We start from the raw sequence: 19,006 nt of genomic DNA, 5'->3' as shown, positions 1-19,006 counted from the left end.
CCTGTTGCAGAAGGATAAAAACAAAGATCCTAAATGGCCCTACAAGACCAGATTCGTGCTTACCGTCTCCAGCTACATTTCTTACCTTATCAGCTCTAGCCACACTAATCATCTTGTAGACTGCTTGAGAGACCCAGCATCTCTAATACCACAAGGTCTCAGGACACACTGCCATTTCTACCCTGCTTCTCACATTATTTGCACCCTCCCCTTCCTTATTTAACTTGTTTCTTCAGATGTCAGCTCATCTTCACAAACTGAAGGACACTTCCCTGAGTCCCTGGGTCCTCCAGTCTCCCCTTCAAGTTCAACTCCATCCATCCTAAATGCTCATGGAACCCGTGCTGTTCTACCACAGCTCTCACCATAGCTGGCCTTCCCCACCTGTACATACCATAAAAGCAAGGACCAATCTCTTTCTGCTCATCACATTATTCACAATGCCCAGAGCTCACATATTTAATAAAGAATATACAACTAGAAAATGTATATTTTACAAAGACTTATCCAATTACGCTAATGGACAATAATACTCAAATTAAGTACAGTAATTCTAGGGCATAAATGATTATTATCTGAACCGGATTTCCATTCAATGTGCTTTGCTCTGTGATTTATGGAAATGATTTTCACAGTAATATCTGTTATTAGCATCATTTTATTTTTTAAGAACATTATTTCTTTTTTAAACACTTTACATTATTCTTTTACTTTTTATTTTTATGTGCATTGGTATTTTTGCCATTAGTGTTGGGTCCCCTGAAACTTGAGTTAAAGACAGATGTGAGCTGCCATGGGAGTGCAGGGAATTGAACTCAAAACCTCTGGAAGAGCTCTTAATCCCTGAGCCATCTTCCCAGTCCCCATCACCATCATTTTTAAAACCAGTGTTTTGTCTGAACTCTGTCTGCATCCAAGTCAAAATAAAACTAACAACAGCATTATTGAAATTCTACTTGCAACAATGATCAACAACGTAGCAGAGTACTGGATTACTTACTGAGACAAATTCTTCAAAACTGATTTTGCCATCTTTGTTGCTGTCCGTAAACACGAAAATTTTCTCCACAATCTCGCGCACTTTGTACCCAGGAAGAGGAAGGCTTGCCTCCTTAAACAAATCCTGAAGTTCATAGTCACTAACATATCCACTGTTGTCGATATCTGCAAAGATGTATGGTAAACTGTCAGATGCAGGAAATCCAGAGCTCTAAAAATTCGTTTCATAAGTGGTAGTAGCCTTTCTTCCTACACCTGAGCAATACAGGGTGCATATGGATTAGTTGCTTCTCTATTGCTGTGATAGACACAATGGCCAAGACCACTTACAGAAGAAGACATTTATTTGGATTTACAGAAAAATCCATTTCAACAAATGACTACATTTCAGAGAAATAAGCCTGGGGAAGTGTCACATATACATGAAAAGAAAAGTATCAGTCAAGGTCAAGATGGAATAATCAATCAGATTTTATGCTGATAAATTTATAAAATGGATCTACTGGCCCCATATTCCTTATACACTTATCTATCTGCGGCATATAAAACATATGTAATCAACAGAGCTCTACTCCGAAAAGATACGCAGCCATTTTTCTTTATATTTTATTTCTGGTGACAGTTTATTTATTTATCGTTTATTGCTTGTTATGTATTACCATATCATTATGTATGTTTAATCATGTTTGATGACATTTTGAGATTAGATGTTCAAGATAGCCTTAGGCAGGTTGCAGGGTTCCCTGGAAACTGGGAACACTTCTGGACTCAGAACAAAGATAATATAAAACAAATCTGCACAGTTGGCAACACATCAAGGAGTCACTTCCTGCAGGATCTCTGATGGCTAAGTTTTTAGAGTCCAGAGTGCTAACCATTACATCACATAATCACATCTTTGTGTCAACCTGAGAAGATTCAGAACCACTGGGTATGTCTAGAAGGTGTTTCTGTAAAGGTTTAACTGAAAAGGAAATACCTATCCCAACTGTGGCCAGCCCCAGCCCAGAAACTGAGGTCCCACCTGAATAAAAGGAGAATGAGAGCTGAGTACCAGCACACACCCCTTCCCTAATGCCCCCCAACTCCCCCACCCTCTTTCATTGTACTTTACTGTTACATTTTGCACATTTCTCTTCCCCTCTGTAACATTGTTTCCACATTTAAACAGTTTTTGTTTTTTTAAATTTCACCCAATGCTCTACATTAGTTTCTCTGACTAGTACTGGAGAATGAGCCCTTGGGAGTAAGATACTCAGTAAAAATTATTCCCAAATAGAAAGGAGAACAGATATTCAAACTATCACATGTGTCATAGCAACAAAGAAACATAAAAAAGCAAGACAACATGGCTTCCCCAAAAGGTCATAACTCCCCAACTACTGAATGCAAAGGTACTGAAATAAGGTAATGCTGGATGAAGATCTCCTAAGTTCACTAATAAAAATGATCGTTGACCTCAAATAGTATTATAAACAAGCAGGTGATGGAAGGAGTGAGTCAGTCCAGAGTACAGCAACACTGAGAACCAAGCTAATCGACCATGAGTAAATCAACCACTGGATTAAAATGTCAGAAACAAGGAAAAGAAAGCAAAAATATTAACGGTTGGGGGACACCAAATAAACAGAAGTTCTGAACCATAACACTTCATGAATCAAATAAAAATACAGTGGAAAGCACCCATTGTCAACAGACTCAACCAACAGAAGAAAACTGGGGATAACAGTGTCGATACAGTACTATATAGTCAAACATTAACAAATGGGACGAAGGAGAGAGAATGACCCTTCTCTCTCTCTCTCTCTCTCTCTCTCTCTCTCTCTCTCTCTCTCTCTCTCTCTCTTCTCTCTTCTTCTCTCTCTCTCTCTCTCTCTCTCTCTCTCTCTCTCTCTCTCTCTCTCTCTCTCTCTCTGTGTGTGTGTGTGTATTAAAAAATAAGATCCAATCATTTGCTATTTCCAAAGATCATAGCTCACTGGCAAAAAAGTATCCACAGACAGGTAGACAGACAAAAGATGATGTCAATCTCAGTTCCCTCCCTCCCTCCTTTCCTCCCTCCCTCTTACCCTCTCCCCCCCCCTCACATGTGCCCTGACCATGACCATGACTGGGACCAACATGCAAAATTTTAAAAATTAATTAATTAATGAATTAATTAGTTAAAAAAAGATGACGTCAACCTACCAAACACAGAAGCAATCAAATACAAGCTGGCATAGCTATAGCTACTTCAATATCTGATAAAGTAGATTTCAAACCAAGTTACTCAGAAGAGAAAAAGAATGTAGTCATAGATGGATGGATGGATGGATGGATGGACGGACAGACAGACAGACAGATAGAATGCTGGGGTTCCCAGTTTCATAACACAGACACTAACACTAGAACAAGTCAATTAGGCCTTGATACAATAACAGTAGGAGACTTAACACCCCCATTCATCTTTAGGCACATCATCTGAACAAAAATCAACAAAAAAAAAGTCAGAGTGAACCTACACCATAGACCAAATGTACCTAGTGGTTATCTCATAACAGCTTTAAAAACAGAAACAAAACCCTAGGAATAAACCTAAGTAAGGAGACAAAAGACCTCCATAATGAAAGCTTTGAAACAATGAAAAAACAAGTCTGGAGACACTAGATGGTGGAGAGACGGATGGCAGGATTAATATTATAAAAATGACTGATTTATTAAAAATAATCCACATACTCAATGCAACCTCTATCAGAATCCAAGGAAATTCTTCACAGAACCAGAAAAAAAAATCTTAAAATTCATATGGGAACAGCAAAGACTCTTAATATCCAAATCAACCCTAAATAGAAGGGTCAATGCTGGATGCCTTATAGCATCCCAAACTAGACTACAGAGCCATAGCAACAAAAACAGCATGGTACTGGCACAAAACAGACAAAACAGACCAATAAAATGAAATATAGGTCCCAAAAATAAACTCATACATCTATAGTCATCCAATCTTTGACAAAAAAAAAAAAAAAAAAAAAAAAAAATATGGAGAGACGATCCTGCTGGGAAAAATGGCATCACCACATTAAAAAGAAAAAAAAAAAATGTGGATTCATTCTCATGCACCCTGAACAAAACTCAATTCAAAACAGAGCAAAGACCTTAGCATAAGGCCCCAGACTGAAATCATTAGTGGGAAACACAAGACTACACCTTGAGATAAGCAAAGGGCTTGAATATACATTTCTCTGGAGAAAGCATATAAGTCACCATAAAAACATTTCAACATCTGTACTTATTTGGGAAATGCAAAACCACAACAAGATACTGCTAGTAACCCTGCTATAAAACAACAACAGAGAAGTACCGGTGAAGATGAACAGAGATGAGAACACTCGTGTCGTGTTGGTGGGGATAAAAACTGCCACACCCACAATGAAAGCAGTCAGCTGTGCGCCACACAATTAAATGGGGGACTGCAAGGTGCCCCTGTAAGTCTGCATGTGGAGTACACCAGAACTGATGGTGGGACCTGAGCAAATATGTGTGCACCTGTGTTCACAGCAATGCGATTCAAAACAACCAGAAAACCCAGATGGCTATCAATGAAAGCACTGGCAAGCAAAATGCTGCTGTTTACACACACAACAGAATATTATTCAGGCTTTCAAAGGAAGATGGTTGTGACATATGCTACATCATAAAAGCATTAGCTCACGCTGAGTGAGAAAGCAGTCATGAAGTCACAGATAGAGCATGATTGTATTTACGCACAGTACTTAGAAGAGGAAAATTTAGACAGAAGGGGGGAGTGGTGGTCTCCGGAGACTGGAGGAGAGGGACGTGGAAGCTGCTGTTAACAGATGTGGAGTTTTTGGTGTGGCACAATGAAAGGGACTGCTGGAAAAAGAAGGTGGTGCTGAATAGAAGGTGGTACGTGATCCCACTGAACGGTACCCTCATGATGGTCAAAATGCTCTGTGGTGTTTTAACCCAATTTTAAAGAGAAAACAGGACAGATAGGTATTTTTAACTTCCTGCTTTCCCCCAGTGATCTCAAAATCCTCCCTCCGGTAAGGCTGAATAGGTGTGTTCACTAAAGGGTTGTTTGTCCTTGCTGAGTTCATGAATCACAGTTTATCTTGTAAAAAGTCAGTGAGTACATACTCTGCTAGTGCTCTCTCACAGTGCAAACTCTCTTGCTGTCAAAGTTTTATTTCATCAGTGGATTGCCTACTCAAAATACCATTAATTAAATATTGCAGAATTATTTTCCATGAGTCAGAAAGATTAAAGTTGGCATGCTTGACAAAGAAAATAGATTACTAACTCATTTTACTGAGACCCAGGAAGAATCTCTTTCATTAAAAGGCACCTATAAAATGACTGCAATGCCAAACTGGCAGGTCCACTTTTATTGGCTGGTTTTGGATGCCTAAAATAAGAATGAGCATTCAATACCGCCCAATTCTTGGCTTCTCTGAGCAGTACAGACAATATTCTAAAACATTTATTGCTAATAGTCTTCTGCAAATCACGCCATATGCATGCAGTGTTACAGTGACCAATGGGGGTGATTCCACCTCCATCCCCAAGCAGAAGAGCAAGGCATAGATTTTTTTAGAAGTGCTCATTTACACACCAACGATGCGCGAATCCCTTTCTGAAGGCAAGCTAAGCTATATTTTTAACAACCATTATTATGTATTCTAAGGTTTACTCTATAAGAATTTTAGTCATGGTTCGGGAGGCTGGTGAGAAATCCAAGAGTGAGAACACTCATGAGCACCCATGAGCATGATGACAGCCCCGCCCCACCACCTGACTTGTTTTTCATGCAGAGCTTCCTTACCCAAGAGGTTTGCTGAGGACAGGGGAAACACTGAGCTCTGCTTTCACAGAGGTCAAGTTTTACTTGAATATATTTACAAACTAAAGCAAAAAATCCAAAAGCGAGAGAGAGAGAGAGAGAGAGAGAGAGAGAGAGAGAGAGAAGAGAGAAGATGAGGAAGGAAGGAAGGAAGGAAGCAAGGAAGGAAGGAAGGAAGGAAGGAAATAAAAGGCGTGTTGAAATTCTCCTTTTCCACTGGAGTTTTCAAAGAGGAAAGTGTGACACTGAGATCCCACAGACATCGAGAAGTGTTTTTAGAAGAGAACAGCACAAAGCTGCTAAGCTAATAACATCAAAGACAAAACACGGGATGATTTCAGAGAGGGGAAGAAGAAAATGGAGGCAGTCGGTCTTTGGGAACATACTGAGCTTTTTAAAACTTACGCATAGGAGGGAAAATGAGACATTGGGCTTTTAAAAACAAAGCTGTATTTTTAAATGTTCTGCATTAAGGTAGAAAGTACTGTTGTTAGTGACAAAGACATATGGGCAGAGTTCAGTTTGTACACAAGGAAGTGTTTCTGTATTTTCTTCTCTGTGATGAGGGTACCATGGAAAGTGTATTCAGTTGCGCCATCATTCATTAACCTGGATTATCCTCTGCTCGGGAATGACCAAGAACTAAAGTCCAACCCACCTAGAAACGCCAGCTCATCTCTAGCTTATCTTTCAGAAAAAAATGCACTAAAACCCTGGTTTTAAAAAAGAAAAGAAAGGAATGCCCTTGAGGATAGCTGAGTGGCAGCGGAGGTCATAGGTGTGGTTCCAAGTCTGACGTCTGGCAGCAAACAGAACTGGAACCCCACAGTTAGGCTTCCTGGAACTTACCTATCTTATTAAATGCTTCTTGGAGCTCCTCAAGCTCCTCCCGAGAAATGGTGGTGGTACTGTTTTCCATCTTTAGACAAGAAAGGCCACCTCAGGTCTTTATGTCTAGAAAGAACATATTACAGAGAGAGTATTAGCTCTCGGGAAACATTTGATTAAGACATGTAAGGCATGGAATCAGCACAAACTCTGCAAGAAGGTCTGGCCGATGACAAGGAACAGAAAACAGTAGTGTCTCCTAGTGACACTTTCAGCACAGGCCAGGAAACAACAGACTCAGTATTGGGGGTGGGGAATGAGCCTTGTGAAAACACCCCTAGCTTCTACAAAACATGAACCTTCTCAACAGTCTGTGTCATTTCCATTTATATTTTACCTGAACTATTCCGATTTGAGGGAAGCATAACATTTGCAAGTATAAAGGCCAAAGAAAGCAAAGCTTAATGACACATGTAATAACCACAAAAACGGTTAGTGTCTGCTCATGCAGAGATGGATTTATGGTTGAAATGCTCGCCTTCAAAATAATTCAACCATAGCCACATTCTTCCCCTTTCCCTGTGAGAAGTCAGTCCAGGTTAGTGGAGCCCTTCTCAGAACAGAGAAAACAAATTTAAAAGTGTGTAAAACTATAAGAAAGTAAGAAATGGGCTCAGTGAAGTATGCTGGTCTTGCAGAGGCCCTACACTCATTCTTACTACCCATACGGAGTGGCTCACACCCGTGTGTAACTACAGTCTGAGAGATTTAACACTCTCTTCTGGCCTCTGCAAGTACTGCATATATCCATCTATTTCACATACAAACAAGCAGGGGCACACATAAATAAAATCAAGGGAAAAACATGGTGTTGCTTATATAAAGTACACCCAAAAATTCTAAATTACTCTCATCTTACTATCCAAAAATAGCACTGAATTAATATCTTCTTTATCTTCTTACATGTTTAAGACTTCTGATATGTAACAGTTCAGTTTTTTATTTTGTTTTTTGAGACTATGTCATACTATGGAGCCCAGGCTAGCCTGGAAAGGCAAGATAATCTGCCTCCTAACTGAGGTTATGGGCATACACCACCACATCCAGCATAACTCCTATTTTTAGATGACTTAGTGATTTTTATATTCAGCACTGAAGATACATACAAATTATATTCCTCTCATGTGTACCTAGTTATACAAGACAGTTCATATGTCATAGGCAAACACTTGCACCTTATAAGGTAATAGCAACTAAAGCTAGGTGGGAAACCCCTTTTCATACTCTTTTATACTTACATATAATCTCATTTATGTGAGCTTCGATACTCCCAGATTTTCACAAAATCATATCAATTATCAAAATAATTTATTCACTGAAATTTATCCCTGGCAATTTAATATATCAAATGAAATGAAACACTCAAAAAGTGCTGTGATCCGAACACAGCACCTGCTTCAGCAATACATGTACTAAGACTGGGGTGATGTGCACATCAATTTGTTTACAATCTTTGATATTCTCTGTCTCAAAATGACAGATTTGTGTTTTGTAATTTTTCTAGAACTTAGTCTTAATTTAATGCAATTAAGTATGGTTTTAAATATTATACTGCCCACTATTTAATCATACACTGTTTTTTAAAAAAAAATACAATGTTGGATGTCAGCATGTGGAAGAATGAAAACAGATCCTTATCTATCAACCTGCATAAAACTCAAATCTAAATGGATCAAAGACTCAGCATAAAACCAACCACACTGAACCTGATAGAAGATGAAGTGGGGAGTAGCCTTGAACACATTGGCACAGGAGACAACTTCCTGAACAGAACACTAGTAGCACAGGCACTGAGATGGACAATTAATAACTGGGACCTCCTGAAACTGAAAAGCTTCTGTAAGGCAAAGGACACAATCAGTAAGACAAAACAGCAGCCTACAGAATGGGAAAAGATCTTCACCAACCCTGTATCTGACAGTGGTTGCTGTGAATCTCTGCGGTCTTGGTCATCTTGCCTGTCTTATTCAAAATGATCTCTAGCACTTGCCTAGTTTTAAAGGCTGCAAATTAATTGTGCTGAGGGCTTCACATTTGAAATGATAACTGTTGTAATTTTAGACATAAAGCAAAGGATCACCAGCCTATAATTCACACTGCCAGAGAAACTAGGATACAAGGAGGAATCTAAGAGATTCATACAAGCTCCCTCACAGAAGGGGAAAGGGAAGATCTACTGAGCATATTGGGAGTGTGTGTGGGGTGGGGGAGAGGGGTGAGTGGAGAAAGAGTTAGGAGAAAGAGAAGGGGAGGAGAGGAGAACATATGGGACCAGGAAGATTGGGTAGGGGGTCAAATAGAGGAGAGCAAAAACAAGGGATCCCAAAATAGAGGGAGCCATTATAGGTTTGAAGAGAAAACTGACTCTAGAGAAATGTCCAGAGACCTACAAGGATGACCCCAACTAACAATCTCAGCAAAAGGCTACCTTAAATGCCCTTCCCTGATAATGAGATTGATAACTAACTTATACGCCATCATAGAGCCCTCATCTAGTAGCTGATGGAAACAGAAGCAGACATCCACAGCTAAACACTGAGCCAAACTCCTGGAATCCAGTTGCAGAGGGGGAGGAGTGATAAGAAAAGGGGTCAAGACCAGGCTACAACCCACAGAAACAGCTGACCTGAACAAGGGGGAGCTCATGGAACCCCAGAATGATAGCTGGGAAACCAGCATTAGACTGACTCAGACCCCCTGAACATGGATCTCAGTTAGAAGTCCTGGGCATTCTAAAGGACCTCTGACAGTGGAACCAGGATGTACCCCTGGTGCACAGAATGACTTTGGGAACACATTCCCCATGGAGGGATACCCCCTTAACCTAGAGGCAGGAGGGAGGGCCTAGACCCTACTCCAAATGAGTTTACAAATTTTGTTGAGCCCTCCTGGAAGGTCTCACCTTCCCTGTGGAGTGGGGGTGGGGAATGGAATGGGAGGGGATATAGGAGGGAGGGAGAGGGAACTGGGATCAATATGTAAGAATATTAAAATATATTTAAATTAAAAAAGAAAAGAAAAGCAGTGTGCAAGAGAAAGACGCCATGCAACAGGGTTCAAGCAGAGGGTTTTTTTTTTTTTTTTTTTTTTTTTATTAGAAGAAAAGGATCATTTAAAAAAAGGGAGAGAAGCCTCAGGGAGCAGCAGGAAAGAAGAAGAAGTGGGAGAGGGAGGGAGAGAGAGGGAGAGAGGCAGGGCCCTTTTAAAGGGAGCATAGTGCACAGATGGTGCTCTTAGTGGCTACAGCTGAGGCTGCATCCTATCAGAACCCCAAGGATAGGCCAGCACAGATGCCTGAATACTAACAGTAACCATAAAGCTGGGGATCAATGCTTTCCACACCTATTTGATTTTATGTAATTTGTTAATTATATATAATAATTTTATTTTCCCATAATCAAGCAAAACATTTGCATGTACTGTATTGAAAAACTCATTTTACCCATACATTATTCTTATTCTTTTTGCCTTCATATTTAAAAATTGTAAAAGATGTTGCTTTAGGTCTTGTATTATTTAAATGAACAAACAAAAACACAGAACAATCTTTAAGGCAGACATTTGGAGTGTGGAAGGGTAGGACAGGGTCTCTCTGTTTAGGCCAGGCTGATCTCAAAGTCTTCTGCCCTAGGACTGCAATTGTGCATGTTTAAAAGCAGCTGAAGATATACTGTTGTGGAATATTAAAGATGTGTCACATTCTTTTATGCTGTGGAATATGTGTCTAATGATGCAAAGATATGTTGTGTTCTTTTATGTTGCATTTGTTTAACGCTGTTTGCCTGTCAAAAACACCTGATTGGCCTAATAGAGCTAAATGGCCAATAGCTAGGCAGGAGAGAAAGAAATAGGCAGGCCTGGCAGGCAGAGAGAATAAATAAGATAAAGAGAAGGAGGGAGAAAATGAGAGGAGAATGTCTGGGGCCAGCTACCCAGCCAGCCACAGAGTAAAAGAAAGGTAAACAGAATAGAGAAAGATAAAAGCCCAGAGGCAAAAGGAAGATGAGATAATTTAAGAAAAACTGGCTTTTAATCCCAGCATTCAGGAGGCACAGACAGGTGGATCTCTGTGAGTTCAAGGCCAGCCTGGTCTACAGAGCAAGTTCCAAGGCAGGCTCCAAAGCCACACAGAGAAACCCTGTTTTGAAAAAAAAGAAAAGCTTGCTAAAAACAAGCCAAGCTAAAGCCATGTATTCATAAGTAAAACTAAGTCTCTGTGTGGGAGCAGGGTGGTGGGCCCTCAAGCACCAAAGAGCAAAAACAAACAAACAAAAAAACTACATATACTCTTTTGTACACGCATATATGCATATGTGTTCATACGTTTACAGGTTTGTGTAATTCTGTGTACTTCTGCATGTAGAGGCCAGAGATCAATACTGCATGTCTTTTCTCAGTCACTCTCCACCTTAGTTTTGGGGTAAGGTCTCTCCCTGAACTTAGAACTCAATCATTTAGCAACACTGGTTGGGACAAACACCCAGGGACCCAACTATCTCCATCCCTCCAATGCTAAGATTACAGACACTCACCCTAGACCTGCTTTTGACGCGGTGCTAGGGACAGAACTTAGTCCCCCAGACCTGCATGGAAAGTGCTTTACCAATCAAATTTACCTATTTATGTATTTTACATATGTGAGTGCTCAGTCTGCACATATGCCTGCAAGCCAGAAGAGGGCATAGGCTCCCACGAGAGATGGTTGTGAGTCACCATGTGGTTACTGGGAATTGAACCCAGAACCTCTAGAAGAGCAGCCAGACTTCTTTAAATCACTTCAGTGACTTATGAAACTGAAATTCAAATGCAAGTCTTAATTTCCTAACTTTATTGTTACCACTTAATGCTCATTAAATGTCAGTAAAACAATAATTATATAGGAAAGAAAAAAAAAAGATGCTTCTTGAGAGGAAATGCAGATGGACAAGTGGTAGAAAAGAAACTTTCTTTTCATTATTAAATACTATCTGTATCCTTTTAGAAAATAAACCTTCTAGCTCCTCTAAATAACTGAAAAACAGCAAAGGTAGCTATAGTACAACAGTGAATAAAATACAATGAGTTCTAGCAGCCTGGATACACTTTTCTAAATACGGATAATACCATTATTATATATAAGCTTATTACTTATATATTAGCATTTTAAAGAACACTGGTATTTCCTTACAATGTAAAATACAATGATTAAAACACTAAGTATATACACTAACAGACCTGTCTTCGATGCTCTGTGTGTATTCTTATTTAATCCCACCACTCCATGACATAGTTCCTGTCTCTGACGCTTCAGAAAGTCATAGCGTGAAGATAAATGAAGTCATGACATTTGCAGGAAAATAAATGGAACCAGAAATTATTATAGTAAGGGAAAGCAGATGGAAAGGATAATAAGGAAAAAACTAAAAAGTAATCAACCAAATATAAAGATGACTTCTTGGCCTCTCTTTTTTGAAATGGGGAAATTTTCGAGGCTTTGAAAACTGCAAATACCTCAATCCTCAGCAACTGCATATTAATATTATGACAGAACTTACTGAAATACTACCTTCTGCTTAGTCTTCTCTCTCCTCCTTTAAAGCAACAACAATATCTGCTTAGAGTCCTGGAAACACAGAATGCAAGATCAGCCAGAAGCCTGTGGGTCCCCTCTGTCCTTGGAAAGCGTAAACCTAGGAAAAGGTTTCCCTAGGTCAGGTGTTTGGGGACTGGGTTGGGGTTGGCAGACAAGGCATAGATGAAGAAGACAGGGGGGAAAATGGAGATTACTTTGAGGAGAAGGAAAAAGAGAAAATTGGTAGATGCCAGCCACTGAGGCAGCAGGCGCAGAGAACTTCCACCAGAAGAGCCTGCAGACTAGGCCACGTGGTGATTTCCAGTTGCCACCGAGGACTGATGGGTGAAGGCGGCAGACATTTCTGTAAAGGTGGTGGGTGCTGTTGGACCTCTGCACCCTCCTCCACGTCTCTCGCCACCCACTATGGCCTGCCCCTTCCCTGTTATTTCTATTTTCAGTGCCCCATTTCAAGTTTAAAGATCTCAGTGTCACCGGAATCTACCACCACACAAGCTGTGAAAAACACAAGTAGCTTGAAAAACACAAGTAGCTTAACAAGTTAACTGAAGTTTCCTTTCTAGTTTCAGGCAAACCTGGAAAGTGTTTCCATATGTCTACAGTCTTCCCACAGCTTCCTACTGAACACCAGAGATACCACCATCCATTCTGTAAAGACCCCCACAGTCATAGTCTCCTTCAACCTGCTATTTTGAATCAGATTTTCCTCTGGTTAATTGGAATGTCTGTCTACTAACTCTTCAATATAAGTAGGAGTTGAGATATCATTTTCTTGGCTAAATACAAGTTTCCTATGCTACATACCAGCACAACTGTCCTTTGGTATTAAAGGGATTTAAAAGGTTCAAAATCTCCCCAAGAATCCTACAGCCCTAAAAGAATTGAAGTCATCTTTTTCTTTTGATCCTTAAGAAGCAGCTACATAAACTCTTCTTTTAAATGGAATTTTACTGTCAACAGCCTGGATTTGCCAAGTCCCAAAGTATTTTTTAAAAAGAAGTTATTTTCCATGTTTGAGAATTGCCTGGATGCCTAGATAACACTAGAGATCTTGAGAATGCATACCAATTAGGTATATATAAGGAATAAAGGCCTAACCAGGTAGTGGTGGCATGTGCCTTTAATCCCAGCACTTGGGAGGCAGAGCCAGGTGGATCCCTGTGAGTTCGAGGCCAGCCTGGTCTACAGAGCAAATCCCAGGGAAGGCTCCAAAGCTACAGAGAAACCCTGTCTCAAAAAAGAAAAACCAGCCAAACAAAAGAATGAAGGAAGTCCTATACCACACAGGGTGAAATGACATTTGATTCTAAACTGACTGACTTTGTGATCTCCTAAACAGAAGCCTGGCAGTTTTCCGGAAAACAACAAATAATCTGCTTTTTTCTCTCTGGTCTTTCCCCTTTCATTACGCCCTGCACTACCACATGGACATTCTTCCAGCACCCTCCCCGTTGAGTTCCTCCTCACGGGTCTAAGACACGATACCTCTGTCCCTTCCTTGGGTCAGACCTTCACCTCTTACGTACTGTTCAGTTCACACTCGGTAATTTATTCCTGGTCATACGTTGCATGCAATGATCTCACTTTGTTCCTTTAGTCTACCTCATTGCTTGTTCCTCACAAGTAAAAGGGTTTGTCCCCCCAGTAGCCTGAATGGGCTCTATCCATGAGAAAGGTTTAGTAAAGTTCATTAACAGCTTCCCCTCCCGCTAGTCCCCTTCTTCTGACCTTTACTTTCTTAAATTTTTACTTTACTCTAGATTTCACAAGAGAGGAAATGTGGGTTGTTGTTGATTTTTGTTTTGTTTTGTTTTCTGAGTTTGGCTTATTTTGCTAAGTGTGATAACAATCTTCAGTTCCATGTTAAGTTCCTACTAATAGTAGAGTTTTCCTCTTCATTACTGCTGAGGAGAAAAAAAAAAAAAAAAACTTCAAGATTTCCTATGACCTCTGGCTCTAGGACTGCTGGCTTCACCCATGCCCTCTGACTTCGCTGATGGTGAAAACCCTTACCCTACCTGTAATTTGTACCAAGTATTCTGACTGTAGGTAAAACAAGATAGAAACAAAAAAGCAAAGCTTACTGTGCTGTGGAATGACCCTTCTGGACAATGTGAAAATGTGTTGCTCTCAATTGTTAATGAAAAGCTGATTGGCCAATAGCTAGGCAGGATCTTCAGGGCAGACAGAATGCTGGGAAGAAGGGTGGGGGTCTGAGGCATGTCAAGTCACACACGGAAGAAGCAACATGAAAGTTGATAGATGAGGTAAACGAGCCGCAGGACATTATATAGGTGAATAAAAATGGGTTAGTTAAGTTGTAAGAGGGGGCTGGAGAAAAGCCTAAGCTATTGGCTGAGCATTTATAATTAATATTAAGTCTCTGTGTGGCTATTGTGGAGCCACTGGAAAGGCAGAAAAGTCCACTTACATTATTGTATCAAATTTTTCCAAAAATTAAAATGATCGTACTGGGACGGTATGGGCAAGGGTGCTTCTCAAGGGAAGGCCTAACAAACAGGTTCCAGAAGGCAAGCCCATAGCAGCTCCCAGGAGCACTGCAGTGGGACTAGAGCATCTCCGTGTCTCCATCATCACGTAGGGATGAGATGACAGTCTGACTCCAGGGACTGGAGACCCCTGGCCACATGCCCCGTTCCTACAGCCAAGGGATACCAGTAAGACGAGACCTGCAGCCCCAGAGACTTCTTTGCTAGGTTTACTTGCCTTCTACACAATCCTTAGGCTTGCAAAAGCAACTGTGTTTTAAATTTGACCCTTACCCACATATAAGTGCGCCATTCTGAAAGTGTTGCCATCAGTGCTCGGTACTCCTACGAGCTTGCTACCCTAAAACACTAAGCACAGCATTCCCAAAGGCAGTCCAAACAAGGCGGGGCGGGGTGGGGGGTGTCTTACTCTTTTTATGACAGGTATTCATGAGTATTCACCACAGACCACACCTTCTCCTAGGTACTGTACTATAACCTGTCTCACAGCAATTCTGTAAGACTGGTAATGTTCCAGTTCCCACTTTTCAGTGAACGAAACTGAGGCCACAGTGTGTATAGTAAGTAGAAAGGCTGGATTCTGCACCCAGGGAGCCCATCAAATTCAAACCCAATTCCTTACCTTCTTACCAGAGGTCACTATGTGTCTCTTTCCATGACCACAGCTCAAGCCAAGCTCCCTGTGATCTTTTCAGAGATGGCCCAGGACCTAACTCTGCAGTGCAGAGCTATTAGACCCAAGTGTGCTCACTGTGTGATAGAAACTGGGAAAATTGATGGGAAGATTCAACTAGCTTTGGGGAAATGATGGAAATTATTTTACACCACTCTCTTTGGTCTCTGAAAAATACTTTGCTCCTGTTTTATGTATTGTGTAGTCACAGGAAATTATATACTGTGGGGTGTGTTGTATGTGTGTGTGTGTGTGGGGGGGGTGATTGCCCAGACTGTAATTGCCTATAAATTCAAATGCCTCAGAATGAATGTTTCAGTGCCACACCAAATAGCTATCAAAGAACAGGAAACAGTGATTGATGACTCACAATTCCCTTACAGGTACTCTGGAATAACCTAGGTATCCTTTCCCCAGCTCTAGCCCAGAATTCTCAGAAATCAAAGGAATGTAAATGAACCTCTAGTCTAGCTGGTGCCAAATGAGCCCTTCCCAGGGCTGCCATTGCAGGACACGCACTGGCTCACAAGTGAAGCTTTCCATTTTTGACATTTCTGGAGATGAATTCCTGAGATAACATTTTTGCAACACAAAGGATCCAACTCTAACTGTCCCCATTAAAAGCAAGGAGGGGCTGTGCGGAGGTGGCGCACGCCTTTAATCCCAGCACTCAAGAGGCAGAGGCAGGCGGATCTCTGTGAGTTCGAGGCCAGCCTGGTCTACAGAGTGAGTTCCAGGACAGCCAAGACTGTTTCACGGAGATACCCTGTTTCAAATAAACAAAAAATTACAAAGGGATATTATAGTAACAAGTAATAACTCTCAAGCTATTACCACTGTTCCTAAAAAGCACAATAACAAGCAGCATGCCGCTTCTGAAGGGTTTTACCAAACAGCAAACTACAGTTTTCTTACTGATAGAAGATCGATTCTCTATGTGCAAGCAGGAACTTGCCCACATAATATGAGACATCCACCTTGTTTGCTATTGCAGAATTAAAGAAAACAGTACTCATAGCTCTGGAAGTTTCTCCTCTCTCAAATTTCAATAACAGAAAAGTTAATGGCCACACTTTATATTGTACAAGTAGTTTATACCTCCCAAAGCAGTTCCTGATTATTAGACATTGTCATCCAACAGGGAAATTAGGATATAAATGTACCATTTACTCAGGTGATCCTGAGGACTGCACCTATTAGCATCTTGATTGACAACTGATGTAGGATGGCCCAGCTCACTGTGGGTGGTACCTGGGTGCTAAGCCAAAGCCTGCTGAGTAAACTCTGAGGAGTAAGCCAGTAAGCAGTGTTCCTACATGGCCTCTCCTTAAGTTCCCGCCCTGACTTCCCTCACTGATGAGAAATTAACCCTTTCCTCCCCCCCAGTTTCTTTTGATCGTGGTGTTTATCACATCAATAGGAACCCTAACTAAGACAGTGACTATTGTCACTACAGATTAGTTTGCATTCTTTAAAATCAATAATAATACTATATTCTTCTGGCTTTTTAAATTCAGCATACATAGCTTCATAATATTCAAATCTGTTGTCTTCCATTTTACTGTACAGTTGCTTATTATTGGGTTTTACGGGTTGCCCCCAGCCGTAAGGGGGGGTGAGCATCCATTCATTTATCATGAAGCACGCTGTCAAAGCAGCCATGGAAAAACCTTCATCTATCGGTTGAGGAAGTTTAGTGTGCATGCGTGTGCGTGGGTGCGTGTGTGTGTGTGTGTGTGTGTGTGTGTGTGTGTGTTTGTAGAGGGTTCACTAGTCACCAATGGATGTTAAACTTACAATGCTTTTTCTGTCCCTAAAATGATTATACACTTTTTTAAAAAAGATTTTTTTATTATGTACAGTGTTCTGTCTGCATGTATTCCTGGAGGCCAGAAGAGGGCACCAGGATCTCATTACAGATGGCTGTGAGCCTCTGTGTAGTTGCTAGGAATTGAACTCAGGACCCCTGGAAGAGCAATCAGTGCTCTTAACTTCTGAACCATCTCCCAGCCCCAATTACACTCTTTTGCTTGTTAATATTTTGAGTTGCGATTATTGAGTCAAGATGTTAACAGTCTTACATTCCTAGAATAAGCTTTTCTTGATCAGGACGCATTACTCTTTAGAGTGATTATTGGTATGGTTAGGTTTTAGCCTCTTCCCGTTGTGTCTTCTGATTCTGACTATTCTCTCCCTCTCTTTTTATCTTTTGGTGATTACTCAAATATTTCTAATTCCGATTTATTCCTTTTGATTATTAATTACAACAATTTTTGTGGTTACATTGAGCTTTATAACATGCATTTTTAAAAACTTGTTACAACTTATCTCCAAGAGATTTTACTCCATGCCACACAGACAGCACCAGAATGCCACAATGGTAGGGAGGGTGAGCATCACTAATCTGAAAACCTAAACCTAAAATGTGCCAACTGGTAAAGCTGGGAAGCTTCAGGAGAAAGTCTGTACAGAAGTCCAAAAACCTGAAACATGTCTAATGGCAAGTATTTCAGATAAAGAATACTCAATTTATACTGGCATTTCCCCCACTCCTGGCCTGTGTCCTATTGTTGTTATAAAGCCCATGCCACATTTTATCATTTTAAAGTAATCATCTTTTAGTATCAAATATGTATATTTATTATAAATTGTGTCCAGTGAAAATAAATTTAACTTTAAAAAGTAATAACCTTTAAAATGCTAAGAGCCAGGTGTGGTGGTGCATGCCTTTAGTCCCAGCACTAAGGAGGCAGAAGCAGGCAAATCTTTAGGTTCAAGGCCAGCCTGGTCTACAGAGCAAGTTTCAGGATGGCCAAGGCTGTTACACAGAAAAACCCTGTCCGGAAAAATCAGAAAATAAAACAAAAATGCCAATAAACAATCTATGTGACCACCCACCCATGTAGCGCCACATTTTGCATTCCTTTGTCTAGACTTTTATTTCCACGGTATCCTGTTCCTTCTGCCTGAAGTCCTTCCTTTACCAAACGTGTACTGTGAAGAGCCGGCTTCATAACCACGTCTGTTTCATCCTTGTTCAGAGCACGTCTTTGCTGGGTTTAGCTCTAAGTCTCCTGCTTGTCTCCTACACTACTGACAATGTTCCTGCATGCACTGTCTGTACTTTTCCCAGCTGGAAATCTACATTCCAGTCTATATCGTTACCTTTCTTCTTCTACACATCACATCTCCTTTCTTTCATTATTGTAGGATTTTACTCTTATCACTTGTTTTAAACAATTTAATTATGATATGCCTTAATATTATTCTATTACAGTTTGCCTTAATAATATTTTCATCTATCTTTTTTTTCTTGGGGTTCATTGAGTTTCTCGGAACTATAAGTCTATAGTTTTCATTTTGATCTTTTTTTCCAGCTCTTATCTCTGTAAGCATTTCTTCTGTTTTACCCCTTCTTGGAAAGATGATGAATATACGTATGAGGCTGTGTGAAACTATCCACATATTTATTGATTATTTAAAGTGTTTTACAAATATTTTCTGTTTCAATGTGGATAATT

The 19,006-nt window shown here is 40.4% G+C and overlaps 1 protein-coding gene across 2 annotated transcripts in view; it reads right to left on the bottom strand.

Moving 5' to 3' along the window:
• Positions 1-19,006, bottom strand: part of Pls1 (plastin 1) — an 82,405-nt gene that overhangs the window by 31,138 nt on the left and 32,261 nt on the right. For both annotated transcript variants that reach the window (XM_051206983.1, XM_051206991.1), the window contains exons 2-3: positions 6,692-6,796; positions 1,001-1,164 (exon numbers count right to left, since the gene is read on the bottom strand). In XM_051206983.1, the coding sequence (XP_051062940.1) occupies positions 1,001-1,164; positions 6,692-6,761 (234 nt within the window). In that variant the 5' untranslated portion in view covers positions 6,762-6,796. The remainder of the gene's footprint in view (positions 1-1,000; positions 1,165-6,691; positions 6,797-19,006) is intronic.

Source organism: Phodopus roborovskii, unplaced genomic scaffold (assembly GCF_943737965.1).
Source record: "Phodopus roborovskii unplaced genomic scaffold, PHOROB, whole genome shotgun sequence".
Taxonomy (NCBI): Eukaryota; Metazoa; Chordata; class Mammalia; order Rodentia; family Cricetidae; genus Phodopus; species Phodopus roborovskii.
This window is presented reverse-complemented; position numbering and strand designations above follow the sequence as displayed.